The 14,479-nt window shown below is 36.1% G+C and overlaps 1 protein-coding gene across 10 annotated transcripts in view; it reads left to right on the forward strand.

The window, feature by feature from the left end:
* Positions 1-13,519, forward strand: part of KIAA0232 (KIAA0232 ortholog) — a 121,298-nt gene extending 107,779 nt beyond the window's left edge. For 9 of the 10 annotated variants that reach the window (XM_069070253.1, XM_069070249.1, XM_069070245.1 and 6 more), the window contains 3 exons: positions 6,232-6,340; positions 10,169-10,266; positions 10,722-13,519. In XM_069070253.1, the coding sequence (XP_068926354.1) occupies positions 6,232-6,340; positions 10,169-10,266; positions 10,722-10,901 (387 nt within the window). In that variant the 3' untranslated portion in view covers positions 10,902-13,519. The remainder of the gene's footprint in view (positions 1-6,231; positions 6,341-10,168; positions 10,267-10,721) is intronic. The other variant, XM_069070261.1, reaches the window with a different exon arrangement.
* Positions 13,520-14,479: the final 960 nt, after the last annotated feature.

Here is a 14,479-nt window from a genome sequence, read left to right on the forward strand (position 1 = left end):
TGGAATTAGGGTTAGAGAAAATGCGAAAATGGTTTTTATGTGTAATTTGGGAAGAATATTAAATTAAGAACATAAAAATAATTAAATGCCCCCCCCAAAAGAAAAGTAGATTTGAGTTAGATCTGAAAGGTCGTTACTGTAACTGTATAGATTTATGTATGTATATCATACTATGTATTATTATGCCATGTAGTATATATAGTGTATAGTATGTGTAATATGTGTGTTTGTGTGTGTACATACATATATATATATATTAATCCTAGAAGAGAAAGAGTGTGTATCTAAGATTAAAGAAGTGATGGCTCTACTGTATTGTGCCCAATTCTAGATGCTGATAAGGTGGTGTCCTCAAAGGAGGGCAACCAGTTTGGAGAAGGGCCTTGAGTTCATACTTAATGATGTTTGGTTAAAGAAACTGGTAATATTTATTCTAGAGAAGAGACTTAATGGAGACATGATAGTTATCTTCAAGTATTTGAAGGGCTGTCACAGGGAAAAAGGATTAAACTTGTTCTTTTTGACTTCAGAGTCCAGAACAAGGAATAGAGTGTGGAATTTACAAAGTGGAAAACATAGACTTGATATAGGGAAAATTTTCCTAATAATCTGGGGATAGTGGCTTCTCTCTCACTGGAATTTTTCCAGCCAACGCTAGATAATCACTTTGTTAGATATATTGTGTTAAGTAATTTTTGTTCAGGTATGGATTGGATTAGATGGCCTTTTGAAATTCCTTCCTACTCTGAGCTACTTTGATTCTGTGCTAGGTTGGACATAAGCAAAGATGTGGGAAGGCATTTTAGTTATAGAGAGCAGTATAATAAAGCATGGTGGAGGGAAAGTTTGATATTCAAAGGTCTGCCTGTTTTGCTAGGTCTTAGATTTTGAAATATGGTGGACAAGTAGGTTTGAGCTAAATTTTGAAGAGCTTGTAATGCCAAGTTATGGACTTGTAGCTTTATTTAGCAGGCAAAGGAGGGATACTAAAAGTTTTTGAATAGCAGAGTGAGTTGAACATAGTTATGCCTTATTAAGAAAATTGATCTGGGGAGGTTAGGTGGTGCAGTGAATAGAGCACTAGCCCTGGAGTCAGGAGAACCTGAGTTCAAATATGGCCTCAGACACTTAACACTTACTAGCTGTGTGAACTTGGGCAAGTTATTTAACCCCAATTGCCCTGCCTTCTCCCCTCCAAAAAAAGCAAAAAAAGAAAAGAAAAAAAAATTGATCTGGCAGAAATATGTATGATGGATTGGAGGGGGGGAAAGTAGAGTCAGGGAGATCTATTAGGAAACTGTTGGTAAACAGCCTCAACTTAGAGCAATAGTAGTAAGAATGATAAAGAAGGGATGGAATTTTTTTTTATTTAACATTTTCTTTTTCCCCAATTACATGTAAAAACAATGTAAACATTTTTTTTCCAAATTTTGAGTTGCAAATTCTTTCTCTCCCCTCTTCTCCTTCCCCCTTAATTGAGAAGGGAGTTTTACATAGTTATACATGTGTCGTCATGCAAAGCACATTTCCATGTAAGTCATGCTGTGAAAGAAAACACAGACACACACACAAAAAAATAAAAAGTACCTTTGCTCTACATTCAGGTTCCACCAGTTCTTTTTATGGGGATGGGAAGTACCTTTCATCATAAGTCAAGCAGGGTTATAAATTCTATAGAAGGAATAAGATGTAAAAATTGATTGTATTTGTTAGATGTGGGAGTAGAAGGAATTAGAGTTGACTCAGATTATAAGCATGAAAGAATAGTGATGTTTTTGGTCAAAATAAGGAAGCTTGAGAGAAGAAACAAGTTTTTTTTGTTGTTTTTGTTTTTTTGTCTTTTGGAGGGCAGTGTGTGTGGGTGTTAAGTGTCTGAGGCTGCAACTGAACTCAGGTCCTCCTGACTCTGGGCCAATACTTTACTCACTGTGCCACCTAGCCGCCCTGAGAAGAAACAAGTTTTGAGGGGAAAATCATGAGTTTGGTTTCACTTATTGAATTTCAAATGCCAGTGGGATACCTAGTTGGCATGTACAGCAAGCATCTTTGAAATGGCAGTTTTAGACCCAAGAGAAAGGTCAGAACTGGAGATGTAGGTTTCAGAGTCACCTACATAAAGGTAATAGTTGAAATTTCAAGTTGGTGAAATGTGTAAGGGAGAGTAGAGAGAGGAAGGAATAGGACCAAGGACAGAACCTTGAGGGAAATGGGTAGCACCTGTGTTCAGAGAGGTAAAACAAGAAGAAAAGTTAAGAAAGGAGATAAAAGAGAAGCAGAAAAGAGACACAAGAAAAGAATCAGAAAATATAACATTCCAGAAGCCAAGAAAATAAGAGACTATCAAGAAGGGCATGGCAAATCATTTCAGGTGATGCAGAGAGGTAAATAAGGCCAAAAACTGAGAAAATACCAGAGCACTTTTCAGTCAAATGGTAACATTAGAATCCAGATTGCAAGAGATGGAGGCATAAATGGATGGTGAGGAAATGGAGACATTCTTTGTAGACCACCTTTTGGACAAGTTTGGCAGAAAAAGGAAGAAGGAACAATGTGAGTTGAGCTTGAGGGAAGGTTTTATTTTTGTTTTCTGGAAAAGAGAATGTTGAAGATGACACAAAAAAGAAGCCAGTAAAAAGGAATATTGAAAATATAGTTAGGGAACTTATAATTGAGTAACATCCCAAAGGAGATGGGAAACAAAAGCATTCAAGTACAGGAAGAAAAGACAGTTTTGGCCAGGAAGGCCACTTCTTACTCAGAGACAAGAGGAAAAGAGAAGATGTATGAAGACAGAAACTTTTTAATATAAGCGTATAAGAATAAAGAGATGAGAGTTAAAGGACTTGCTGACATTGATAACATTTATGTAGTATTTTAAGATTTACAGAGCATTCAGCATCTTCAGTGAGGCATCAGGAGAAAGGTTAGGCCTTAGAAGAATAGGATAGGGAGTTCATACGCAATGAGCTGTATTAGAAAAAACCTCCGATTCAGGATCTGAAGACCTGGTTTTGAATCCCAGCTCTGGTACTTACTTAGTATTAATGGAAACAAATCACTTCACCTATCTCTATCTCAATTTACAGATCTGTATAAGTCTATTGAATCAGATGATTGCTGCTCTCCCCCCGGCCCCAAATGATCTCTTAAATTCCCTTCAAGTTCTATATCTGATGATCTTATAAATGGCATATAAAAGGGTTATGAAACAAGTAGTAAGAGTCTAAGACCTTGCAGTATAACATATAGTAGATCAGATCCTGATTTCTCTGCTTTATTTTATCAGCATGCTTAGCAAAGCATGTGCAGGCATGTGCATATGGTGAGTGTTATATAGGATTGGGAATTAGCAGGGCTAGAATTATGAAAAGTCAACAGAGCAGAAAAGATCCTCTGATAGTGAAAAGCCTGCTGTTGAAACTATGGAATTTAGACTGGGTAGGAAAGTAAGAGAAACCAAAACAGAGGTAGTGCATTTTCACAAAGCAAAAAGTCAAGAGTATGAAGAATAAGTACAACACCAACAAGGGAATGGGAGACAAAACACAGAAGAATTTCAGAATAGATAGTATGGAATGTGATTTAAAAGGAGAGACATCTGTCTTCTAATAGACTATGCTAGGACCTTACACACAGGGCCTCCTAGTGGAAATCTCCATGCAGCCAAATTTTTTTTTTTATAACTAGAGCTCAAATACTTAGGCATTCTATGATTTTTCTCTTATTTTCATTACAGTTTTTTATTGTTTTTTTTTAATATTTGCATCCAGTTTCCAGTGTAAGAACTTTCAAAGAAACATTTACTTAAAAAAAAAAAAAACATTTACTTTCTATCATTTCTTTTTCTCAGTTTTCTGATACCAAGGATCATGGGACCACAGGTCACATAGTTGTAGAACTAGAGGGGATTCAGAGGCCATTTGATGAAATCCCTTCATTTTACAGAAGAAACTGAATCCAAGAGAGGATAAGTGACCACCCATGGTCCTATAGCTAGCATAAACATCAGAAGTGGAATTTTTCTGCAAAGCCAAGCCTCTCTCCACTATACCACATATTTCCTAAGTATAATTGTACATCTATGAAGTAGTTGTCAAAATCAGGACTTTATATGTATCCTAGTACTATGCTAAATTCACCTCTTAAATAGCTTCCCAATGTCCTATACCAGTGGTTCTCCCAGTCTTTTCTCAGGAGGACTGCTTTTTAAAATAAAAATTTCTGACATGATAATAAATTGTATTATTAATATCCAGTAATTGAGTAAGTCTATATGATGAGGAATTCAGTATTATATATTCAGTAATGCTTTTAAATGAATTTGTATTTTAATCACATCTTCACATATTTGAAAATAATGCATATGTTTATGGCATATTATTCAGTCTACAAAAGGAATGTTAACTTATTTATGGATCCTGTAGAATAATTTCACAGCTCATAGGTTAGGAACCATTACCCATATTGCCTTGTTTGCTTGGCAATTTACTTAAAGATTTGTGAAATAGCTCATCAATTGAAAACATCAGCCCATGAGTATGTATTAGTTTAAATACCTCCTTTGTCCTTTGAACAAACTAAACAATTATCTGTTATCTTTAATTTTATTAATCTATTTTGTGATTAATTTCTCTCTTTTGTCAGCTTCCTGATACAAGTAAATTTGACAAATTAGTGAAACCCAAATGCCTTATCATTTCTTATTCCTTCTTCCTTATTTTCTTTCACTTACAACTAAAATTTGAAACAGAATCTCTACATAAAATGTTGTTAGCTTGGGCATGCTCAGTAGACAGAAAACATTTATCATGTTTTTAAAATATTTGTAATCTTTTTGTCAAGCCACATAGAAAATTCCAGAAATTTTCTGAAAAGAGTTGTGATTTGGAAAGAGTGTATATTTATTGGACACTAATGTGCCAAGCCTTTTGTAGGCACTGTAAGAAGGCACAAATGTAGATACTGACTTAGGATTGTCAAGTTCCTAATAGAGCTATCTGAACATGGAATGGATTGCCTTGGGGCAAAGTAAAGGGTGGGTGCTGAACATAATCTTCCAGTGAGGTTGAATGACTATTTGTGTTATATACATAGAGGAGATTCATGTTTGAAGTAGGAGTTAAACTGGATGACATCTAAAGTCCCAACTATAAAATTCTGTGGTTCAAATTATTTTATTGTATTTTTGAGGTTTTCTTTATCTTCATTTTCTCATAACTTAGTTGACTATGGTACTCTATTATCTTCAACCACAGCCAAAGAATAGAAATTTGAATCATCTCTTTTCCTTAAATTTTCCTAGAATACTTCATCTTACTCTCTTTTTTTTCCCATTACAATCTACCTTATGTTATTTATTTTAGTGCACATCATGCCCCACTATTAGAATATAATTTCCTTAAGGATAAGGACTATGTAGTTTCTCATCTTTGTAACTCCAATGATTACTACAAAATCTTGCAAATAGTAAGTTTTTAATAATGTTTGTAGAATTAAAACTATAGATGCCTCAGGGGTAAGTTTTCTCCCTATACTTTATATGTGCCCTATACTCTCATATTAGAATTGGAAGAAGTATTTCTATCTTAGCCTTTTAGTGCACCATGTGAAGACAAGATCTCTGACCTAGGCAGATTTTCAAATCTCAGCTTTATGTCTGTGTAAATCTGAAGGGACTTATATGACTGGAACATTTCCATTTCTTCTTATAGTGACCATTTTTATTTGTATTCAAAGTGTTCTTACCTTGTCATTAGTTCTTAGTAGGTACCTAAAGGATTAAAGTAGCAGATGATTCCTCAAGTTCTTTTTCCCCAATTATTTCTCCCCAAGAAGTCCCCAATTATCCTTTAATTAAGCAATGCCTAGCAGCTAACATTTACTAAAGCTTTAGGGTTAACAAAGTGCTTTCTTAACATGAACCTGAATGTGGTACTAGCCCATTTTATAGTTGTGAACATTTAAACTAGGTTCAGAGAGGAAAAAAAGACTCATGATTATTCACACTACTAATAAACAGCACCTCATATTCTGCTTTCCTTAATACGTTATCATCTAGTATATCTTTTTCATACAGTAGGTAGCAATCATGACTATTCTTGTTATTTTGTGATTATAAACCAAAATATTTTCTCAGAGAAATTTCCAGGATTTTCCTTTGTTTTCAGTGCTAGACTCCTGCCCCATTTGTGGGATGCTGATTCATTACTATATTTGCTTTTATCTAAACAGTTTCCTATATTGAATACTGATCTGCAAGGAATGAGTGGCAATCAAGAGAAGCAGTGCTGGTGGGGAAAAGCGCTGTACTCTCCCCTTTTTCCTGGATCAGAGTGTGAAGGTAAACAGTCTTACAGCGAGCACATGAGTAAATCTGACTCTGAAATGTACTCCTAGTATTAACTAGATAGAGTGTACACAGAGCATACATGGACCCTAGACGTAGTATGTGCATCACTCTCCAAGTTCATCTTCACCATAGGGTGAAAAATCAGCACCCAACTTAGCCTTTTCTGTAGCTATATTATTTAACTCACATGGATATTGTAAAGAAATTGACTAAAATGCTCACCCATTTTACAGATGGAGAAACTGACATTGAGAAAGTTTAAATGGTTTGCCCAAGGTCACATAGTAAGTAGGGAAACTAAGATTTGAATCCAAATCTTATACCTCAAAGACTAGTATTCCCTTCACTGTACAGCATTGTCTTTTGTCTATACTTATATTCTCCTTGAGCACTATAGCTATTTTCTGCAAGCTGACTCATAAGAAAGCAACTTTTCCAAAAGTATCACCTTATTTCTTTGTTCCCAATAGTTAATGGCTGTTCTTTAGTGTTTTAAGTTTTTCTTAGCACATTGTAATGGGGTTTCTTCTGTCACTCTGCCAGTGACCCATCCATTTTTGCTCTATGATCGGTTTGACAGTTTGGTTCTGTATATCCCTTGCATATTCTCTAGCCTATCAATAAGGGAAGTGGTACAAGTATAGTTTGTGTTCAAAACTAATCATCAGAATAAAGCTCAGGGTCTTAATTTGTTAATTTTATTTTTCCACTTCTCAAAATCTGGCACACTGGCAACATGGTTGACATAGCTCAAATTGGATATATGATCTCCATTTGACAAATAATTGTGTCCTGCCTTGTGATATGTCTTCTATTTTGTCTGTTATTTATGATTTTTGCTGTTATTTGACTTTGTACATATTTAATGTATTGTGTCTTCACCTATACTGTGGGTTCCTCGAGGACAATATTCACATCTTAACATTGTTGATATTTCCTGTAGCATGAACTACTATGCTTGTCACATAATAGATGCTCAGTAAAAATCTGTTGCTCTTCTTTCATGTGGTATAATAGAATTAATTTTATTGAAAATTCTGTATGCTGTAGCTGGAGGTTTGTACTATGGCTGATTAATTTAGTTGATGAGAGCAACAGATTAATAAGGCCAGTTTAATCCCTGTGTAGGACAATGGATTTTTTTTTCTCTCATCTGCAGTCACACGTTACATCCTTAATCCTAGCCACGCATTTTGAAATATGTGCTTTTGGCCATAACCACTAAGTGAGACATTATAGTTTGAGCAACACTTTCAAAGTATATACCTTCCTTTACTGTTGGCAAGTCATTAGCACCATCTTTATATGCATAGTATGTCTGTAGAATATCAGATCTAAAAAAGATTTTGGAGATGGTATCTTCAACTCCCTCATTTTACAAATAAGGAAAACTGATTCTGAGAGAATGGGATATGGTTTGCCCAGAGTCACACGATTTATGGCAAAAATAGGACTGGAATCCAACTCTCCTATCTCCTATTGCTTTTCCATTAACCTATACCACATGCCACATTAATGTATAAAGATTCTGTTGGTATTCTTCCAGTATTCTGGTTTTTGACCAGTTGATAGTTTTGATTGAATTTGATTATTAACCTATTAACCTCCATCTCTGGTTGTGTGTACAGTTTCTCTAGTATATACTTGTAGTAATTAAATTTTTAAAGCTGTGTTAACTACAAAGTAGCATACCCCTTATATACAAGTTTAACTTGTGCTGAATGAGTAATAGTATATAGTCTTGAATGAGTTATGCATAATTTGTTATAATGAATTCAGTCACTATAATGTTTGATATGGTGGGGGGTGGGCCACAGTGGGGGAAAGCATTCCTGGAACCTTGGCATTATGAAACATTCCTGTAGAAATAGGCATTCCTAATAGGGACTGGATTAGTCATGAAATAGCAGGCACCCATACAATCTTATAAAATATCCCCTTAACTGTGGCAAGTGTTAGTTCCTAAAAGCTCCTTACTTTTATGGGGCATTTATTTTTACCATCTCCAATTCTGGGAAATTTAAGTTGCAGGAATTTATTGAAAATTAAATTAATGAATGTCTATGAGATGTTTTGGATTTGGAGAGGGAAGTACTTACAAAAATGTTCAACAATAAAGTCCTTCTCAAGTGCTGCTGCTTCTAAACACAAAGGTGCTGTGCCGTGCCATGCTGTGCTGTGCCAACAGTACATAAGTTCTGGCAAGTCCTACCATTCTGGGAAGACTTTGAGTTCAGGCCTGGTTTCAAGGATAGTCCTTTTAGTGGCTTTCTTGAACTTCAGCCAAGAAAGTTGGCCATCAGAAGATTCAAATTTTTTTTCCCCACAGCAACCCATGAAAGCATCCATTAAAGTATGAAGAGGATGTTAATTTGAATTAGTAGAAGAAGTGCCACTCTGGGGAATAAAAATGACATATTTTTAATTACTAAAATAGTATTTAAATTCACATTATTCCAGCTGTACAGTTAATTGGCATTTTATAATGTGTCCATGCTGTTACAGTACTCCTACATATATACAGAGTTGTTAAACCATCCTAAAATTCAAGAAGAATCAGCTGTTTGCATTTTTTTAGCATACATGTTACAAGAGTTGTGGAAATATACAATCACCTATCACAGTACAAACAGATAGTACCTAAGTGGGTGAATGAGTACCATGACTAGGCGAACTTGGGTAAGAAGGAGTGACTCTAAGGACAGAAAAACATGTTTGCACCCAGTCATCAGGAGGATGTGATGTGATAGATCCATATGTGCCCAAGAAAACAGCATGAGGCAGCTTGGTCCTGATTATGAAGAATAGTTAAGTTCTATTTGAACCCATGATGAAACATAATTGAGTCATTAGGGGTCTGCCACCCGTCGCCCAATAAAAACCCAGAAAATTATAATGGTGCTTTTTGGAGTGCCTGAAAGCTATAAGGAAACCTGGTTGCTGTATTTCTAGGACCACAAAAAACCAGCTGAGACTTTTTCTTCATAGGGTCAGGTCTCTGTAATCGTCTTTCATACCTGAAATAGCCTTCCATCAAGGGATTTGGCCATTACTGCACACTACCATTATTCCTTATTGATATTCATTGAATTCTATCCCTGTTCTGTAATTCTAGTAAAATAAAGGCTATTTGTTGGGGGATGATTTTTCAGAGAGGTTTTTTTTTTTTTTTTTTTAGGGGAGATAGAGAAGGAAATGGTAAAAATGGGAGCAAGGATGAATGAACTTTGAAATTTCATTGATGTCTCTAGAATACAGTTATACTGGCAATATAATCTTTAAAAATAAAAAAGATTTCAAAAATAGATACAATTCACTTTCTTTATTCACCACATTTCCCAAATTATTACCTTATTAGAATTTGCTACAGTGGAAAGAGCCCTTGCTCTGGAGTCTGAGGGCTTGGGTTAAAATCCTACCTTTGACACTAGAAGTTATTTAAACCCCTTGGGCCTCAGTCAGTTTCATCATCTGGAAAATGAAGGGTTTGGACTAGAAATCCTCTGAGACTTCTTCATCTTTAATTCTATGATCCTATAATATACCATAGTCCCAAAGGCAGTGTAGCATTTTGAATAGTGAGCAGGCATTGCTGTAAGGAGAACCTAGGATTCATATCCTGCTTTTGATACCTACTAGTTACATAACCATGAACAAATTAACCACTCAAGTTTTCAAACAGAACTCTCCCAAGACTGAGTTGCCAATGTAACTAAATGAGTATTATAATGAAAATACTACGTAAAATTGTTTAATAACTTTGTCTTTCCCTCTCACCCTCCCTCCTTTTTCTATTCACTTGCATTCAAAATTCATAAGAATGTTATACAAATACCAAGGGAGAGAATGGCTTGGAAGAATATCCAGATGTTAAAGAAATACCCAACGATGGAGAGCATCTGTTAGATTTTAATAGAGTAAGTATTACTTTTAGAATTGTACTGCTGCTGCTCTGGAATCAGGAGGACCTGAGTTCAAATGTGACCTCAGATACTTACTAGCCGTGTGACCTTGGGCAAGTCACTTAACCCCCATTGCCCTCCAAAAAGCAAAAATTTTTTTTTAAATGCCTACTATCTGCCTGGGGGAAACAAAAAACAAAAAGAATTGTACTGCTGTTAAACCACCAACCCCTTGGCCCTTCATACACTTTTTCTACTCCTGTTAAAATGCCAATTCAAATCATTTTCTCTACAAAACCACTTCTCTGTCATTTATTTTTTATCCTACCCATCAGCTTTGACCCAAAGGTCAAAGATGCTTTATGCTCTTTGCAGATTTCTCTCCCTATATGAAGTATGGGAGGTAGGAAAATTGTGTCTCTATTTACAAAAAGGAAAGGAATATGTCACAACTGTTTATTTATTCTTAGGTGTCTTCTGTTTATGAAGCAAGGTGTACAGAAGAAAGAAATCCTGGAACAAAATCAAATGGCTTCCGGAAAAAATTGTATTCCAGTGATAGTTCCAACTCTGAAGACACAGCCTCAGAAGGTGGTAGTGAATGGGTCGATCCTTGTGAAGAGGAGCTTTTTTCTCGAACTCATCTATGAAACTGCAGAGTAGTACCAACTGTATAAAAAAGTAATATGTGATGGAAAGCTCCTTTGTGTGAGACCTGTTACTCTAAAACAACAACTTGGGTTTCCTCTTCAAGTAACTGATTCAGATGCGTATTTATCTTTCTCTTCTTGCTTATTTTATGGTTGAGGATAACTCTCCTCTTGGAACATTTTTTCCCCCAACCTGTTCAATTCTTGGCTATTTGAAATAGACTAGATTGTGTTGTCAGTTCAAGAATGGGTGTGCATGTGCTTATCTTAGATGCATCACTGCTCTTCGCCTCTTAACTGCAGTTATTTTCATTTGTAATTGCAGCCTCACCACTATTAACTTATTAGCATTGCAGTGTCTATGACTCCTTCTGCTATTCAGAGACTTTAGCTTTTGGCACATTCTAGCTTTGTTCTCTAAGAACTGGGAGATAAATACTGAACACTGTAATTTATCAGTGCCTTTCTGAATGCAGGGGAAGAGCATGAATGACTTGTCTAGTCTTCATTTGGTAAAATCTCATGTAAATTTGAAGTAGGAACAACAAGGTTGTGCTTTAGAGACTTACAGAATACTGTGTTTTCTATCTTAGGATATTTTTCCCCCCTAAATAAACCCACAGAGGATTCTATGGTTTGTGATTTTCTTGCTAACTGGAGAAGCCAAGGATTTTTTTTTTTTAATTTTTGGTATGTGTGGAGGCAATATGAGGGGGTTGCAGTCTCTCTTCTGTTTCTTTCTTTTCCCCTTTCTTCTCTCCCCCTCTTTTGTGCTCATCTTTTCCTTTTCAGTCTAGTCTCTTTCTTCTCCTATCTTCTCCCTCTCCCTTTTTTCTCCCCCTCTTTCTACCTTCTCCTCCCCCTTAACTTCTCTATCTTTTCTTCTCATCTTTCCTTCCACCTCTCCTCTCAGTCCCTCTCTCTCCCTTCAGCTCTCTATCTCTCTGTCCTTTTCCTTCTATTATAAAGCTGATGAACATTGAGAAATAACACCAAAAAATGTCTTGGGCGGGGGGAGGGGGGGAACAGGGATTTGTGATGGTAAATCTTTTAACAAGAAATAAGGACATGTCTCCTTGCAAATGATTACCTTAGTGTAACCTGCAATGCATCCTGTATTGAATTTGAGCCTATTGAACTCATCTAAAATGCTCATATTTTAAAGTGTTTTATATGCAAAAAAAAGGTCACACTTCACTTGAAAGAAATCTTTGGCTGCTGCAGTTAGCCGCTGTTGTGGCTGTAATTTAGTAGATCTTGTAGTTCATTTTGTGTTTTCTGAGAGAATGTTAGGGGCAAGTTATGTGTGTGGTGGGTGGGTGGGTGGGGTGCAGAGTAATGATTTTCAACATACACGTGTGATTGCAGTAGTGATGGTTGCTTTCTGTGACTTGCTTTTAAATTTTCTTTTGTTAACCTAGACAGTCAGTACATCGTCAAGTTATATCTGTACAAGACTATCAACTCCTAGTGCTTTTAACATATTATGCAAAATGTTGAAGCCAGGAGGAGCAATATTTGCAAAACCTAAACATTCTAAGTTTTTACCAACTCATCATTTTAAGAACTAATCTATACAATAGCAGCATGTCTAGAACATCAGGAAGTGTAGAGAGTCCAATGTTGACTTGAAAGCTTAACTATTCATTTTGACAGGCAATAAGAACTCATACAAATTCTGTTTGAAATGTGAGCTGAACTGGGTTTGAAAATATGTTATTTGATTTTGATTAAGTAACTGGGTTTTGTTGCCTTTTATTGATACATGGAAAACGCTGTCTAAGGTTGTAAAGTCACTTGAGGAGGTTATATATGTCCTTGCTGTTGAAAACCCTGATTAAATTGGCTAGGTTTGATCTTGTCAAATAAACAGAATTATATGAGGGTTTATATTTCTGCAGCAAATCATTAACACTTTAAAGGGTTTTTGTTGTTGTTGTTATTTATTTACAAACTTTGGATAAATTTTTCTGTAACTTTATTCTGGAGCTTCCTAAAAAAAAAAAAGTTTGTTAACCACCTACACTGAAAAAAATTGTGAACAGTGAAGGCAAAAAAAAAAAATTGACTTTGTAAATTCCTCAAATTAGGACAATGGATATTGTAATAGAAATTGTGGATAGAGTAGCGAAGATCAAATAGACGCATTTCAAATACAACCTTCAGCTCAGTTTCTTTTCAGCTGAGCTGCTTTTCTAGCAAGAAAGGGCTCCGAGTGGCAGAGGTGCTGACTTGACTCACATGATGGAGAAAGGCAGCGCTTGTAAAGGGGAGGGGGTGGGACAGGGAGGGTCTGGGCAATAACAAATTATGTCTTTACTTGTTTCCATACTTAAGTGGCTCAGAAGCTTTCAGCAAGAGAGTTGAAGTGTGATTTTTAGTTATTTGTATGGATAGACACAAAACAACATTAAAAGTTGGCAAAACGCTGAAACGCACTGTGGGATGAAGCGTGTGGCAGATCCATAGCACTGAAGTATCAGTTTTCCATTCCTGGGCTGAGATTGTTTCTACTTTTTTGCTTCAAGTGGTTGTATTGTTCTGATTTCACGTACACCAGAGTAACTGATTTTGTTTTCTTGTGGAGTTACTTAACACCAAATAAAAATTTAAAAGGACAGTGTCATGTTTTCATTTGGGAGAGTACACCACCATTTTAGAAACACATCAGAATCATGGCCTCCTGCTGGCAGTATGGAAAGGGTCCTGGACTGAGAGCCAGAACACTTGAATCCTCATGCTTAACAGTGGCATCACCTTCTTCTTGGGCTTCACTTTCTCACCAGAACTCGATGATCTCTGAAGTCCCTTTCAGAGCCAAGAATGTGCTATGGATATGATTCTCTGTGTTAATGGAATACAGAAAGAGCTCTGGGGTCACAATACTTGAAACTAAGGTCTGACAGCTCTCTTCAGTAGAATCCTTCTCATTAAAGGGAAGTCACCTCTACTAACATAGTTCTTAGATCCTTCATCCGGCCTTAGGATTGATCCTGGGTTCTCAAAATCTGTTCCAGCAGAGCAGTGTCGAGCAGATTAAACCAATGGAAAGGCTTCAAGCAAGGCCTTGGTGACTGACTGTGTGTCTCCTTAAGCTTCACTAGCCCAACTAAGATTGGGGGAGAAAGTTGCCACCAAGTGATGAAGACATTTGACTCAATCATAGAGCTGCAGTAATCTGTATCAGTAAAGTGAAAATCCAAAATAATGAAACCAGATATCTTTTTTAAAATTAATTATAAGGTATCTGACCAATTTCCCCATAATTACTTTAAATATAAAACTATTAAAATGTTAGTGTTATGTTTCTGAAATTAAAATGTACCCAAAGCCCTGCTTTTATTTGTTACTAACATTTGAACAGCCTATTAAGATGTAATCATACTTATACTAACCTATGAACCTGAAAAAGTGACTCCCTTTATGTATTTTGATATCAAAGCACCATCTCTAAGATCCTGTCTCTAAAATTCTATTTTTTAACCAGTCTCCTGTTGTCTCACCTCTCTTATACTTCCTTTCTCAATCCTTATATGTTCCTTACCTACCTGCTGTACCCCCAACCCCCATCATAGTAT

The sequence above is a fragment of the Petaurus breviceps genome, unplaced genomic scaffold (genome assembly GCF_028583685.1).
Source record: "Petaurus breviceps papuanus isolate PSGF00001 unplaced genomic scaffold, PetGlider_PUasm1.0 140, whole genome shotgun sequence".
Classification (NCBI taxonomy): domain Eukaryota; kingdom Metazoa; phylum Chordata; class Mammalia; order Diprotodontia; family Petauridae; genus Petaurus; species Petaurus breviceps.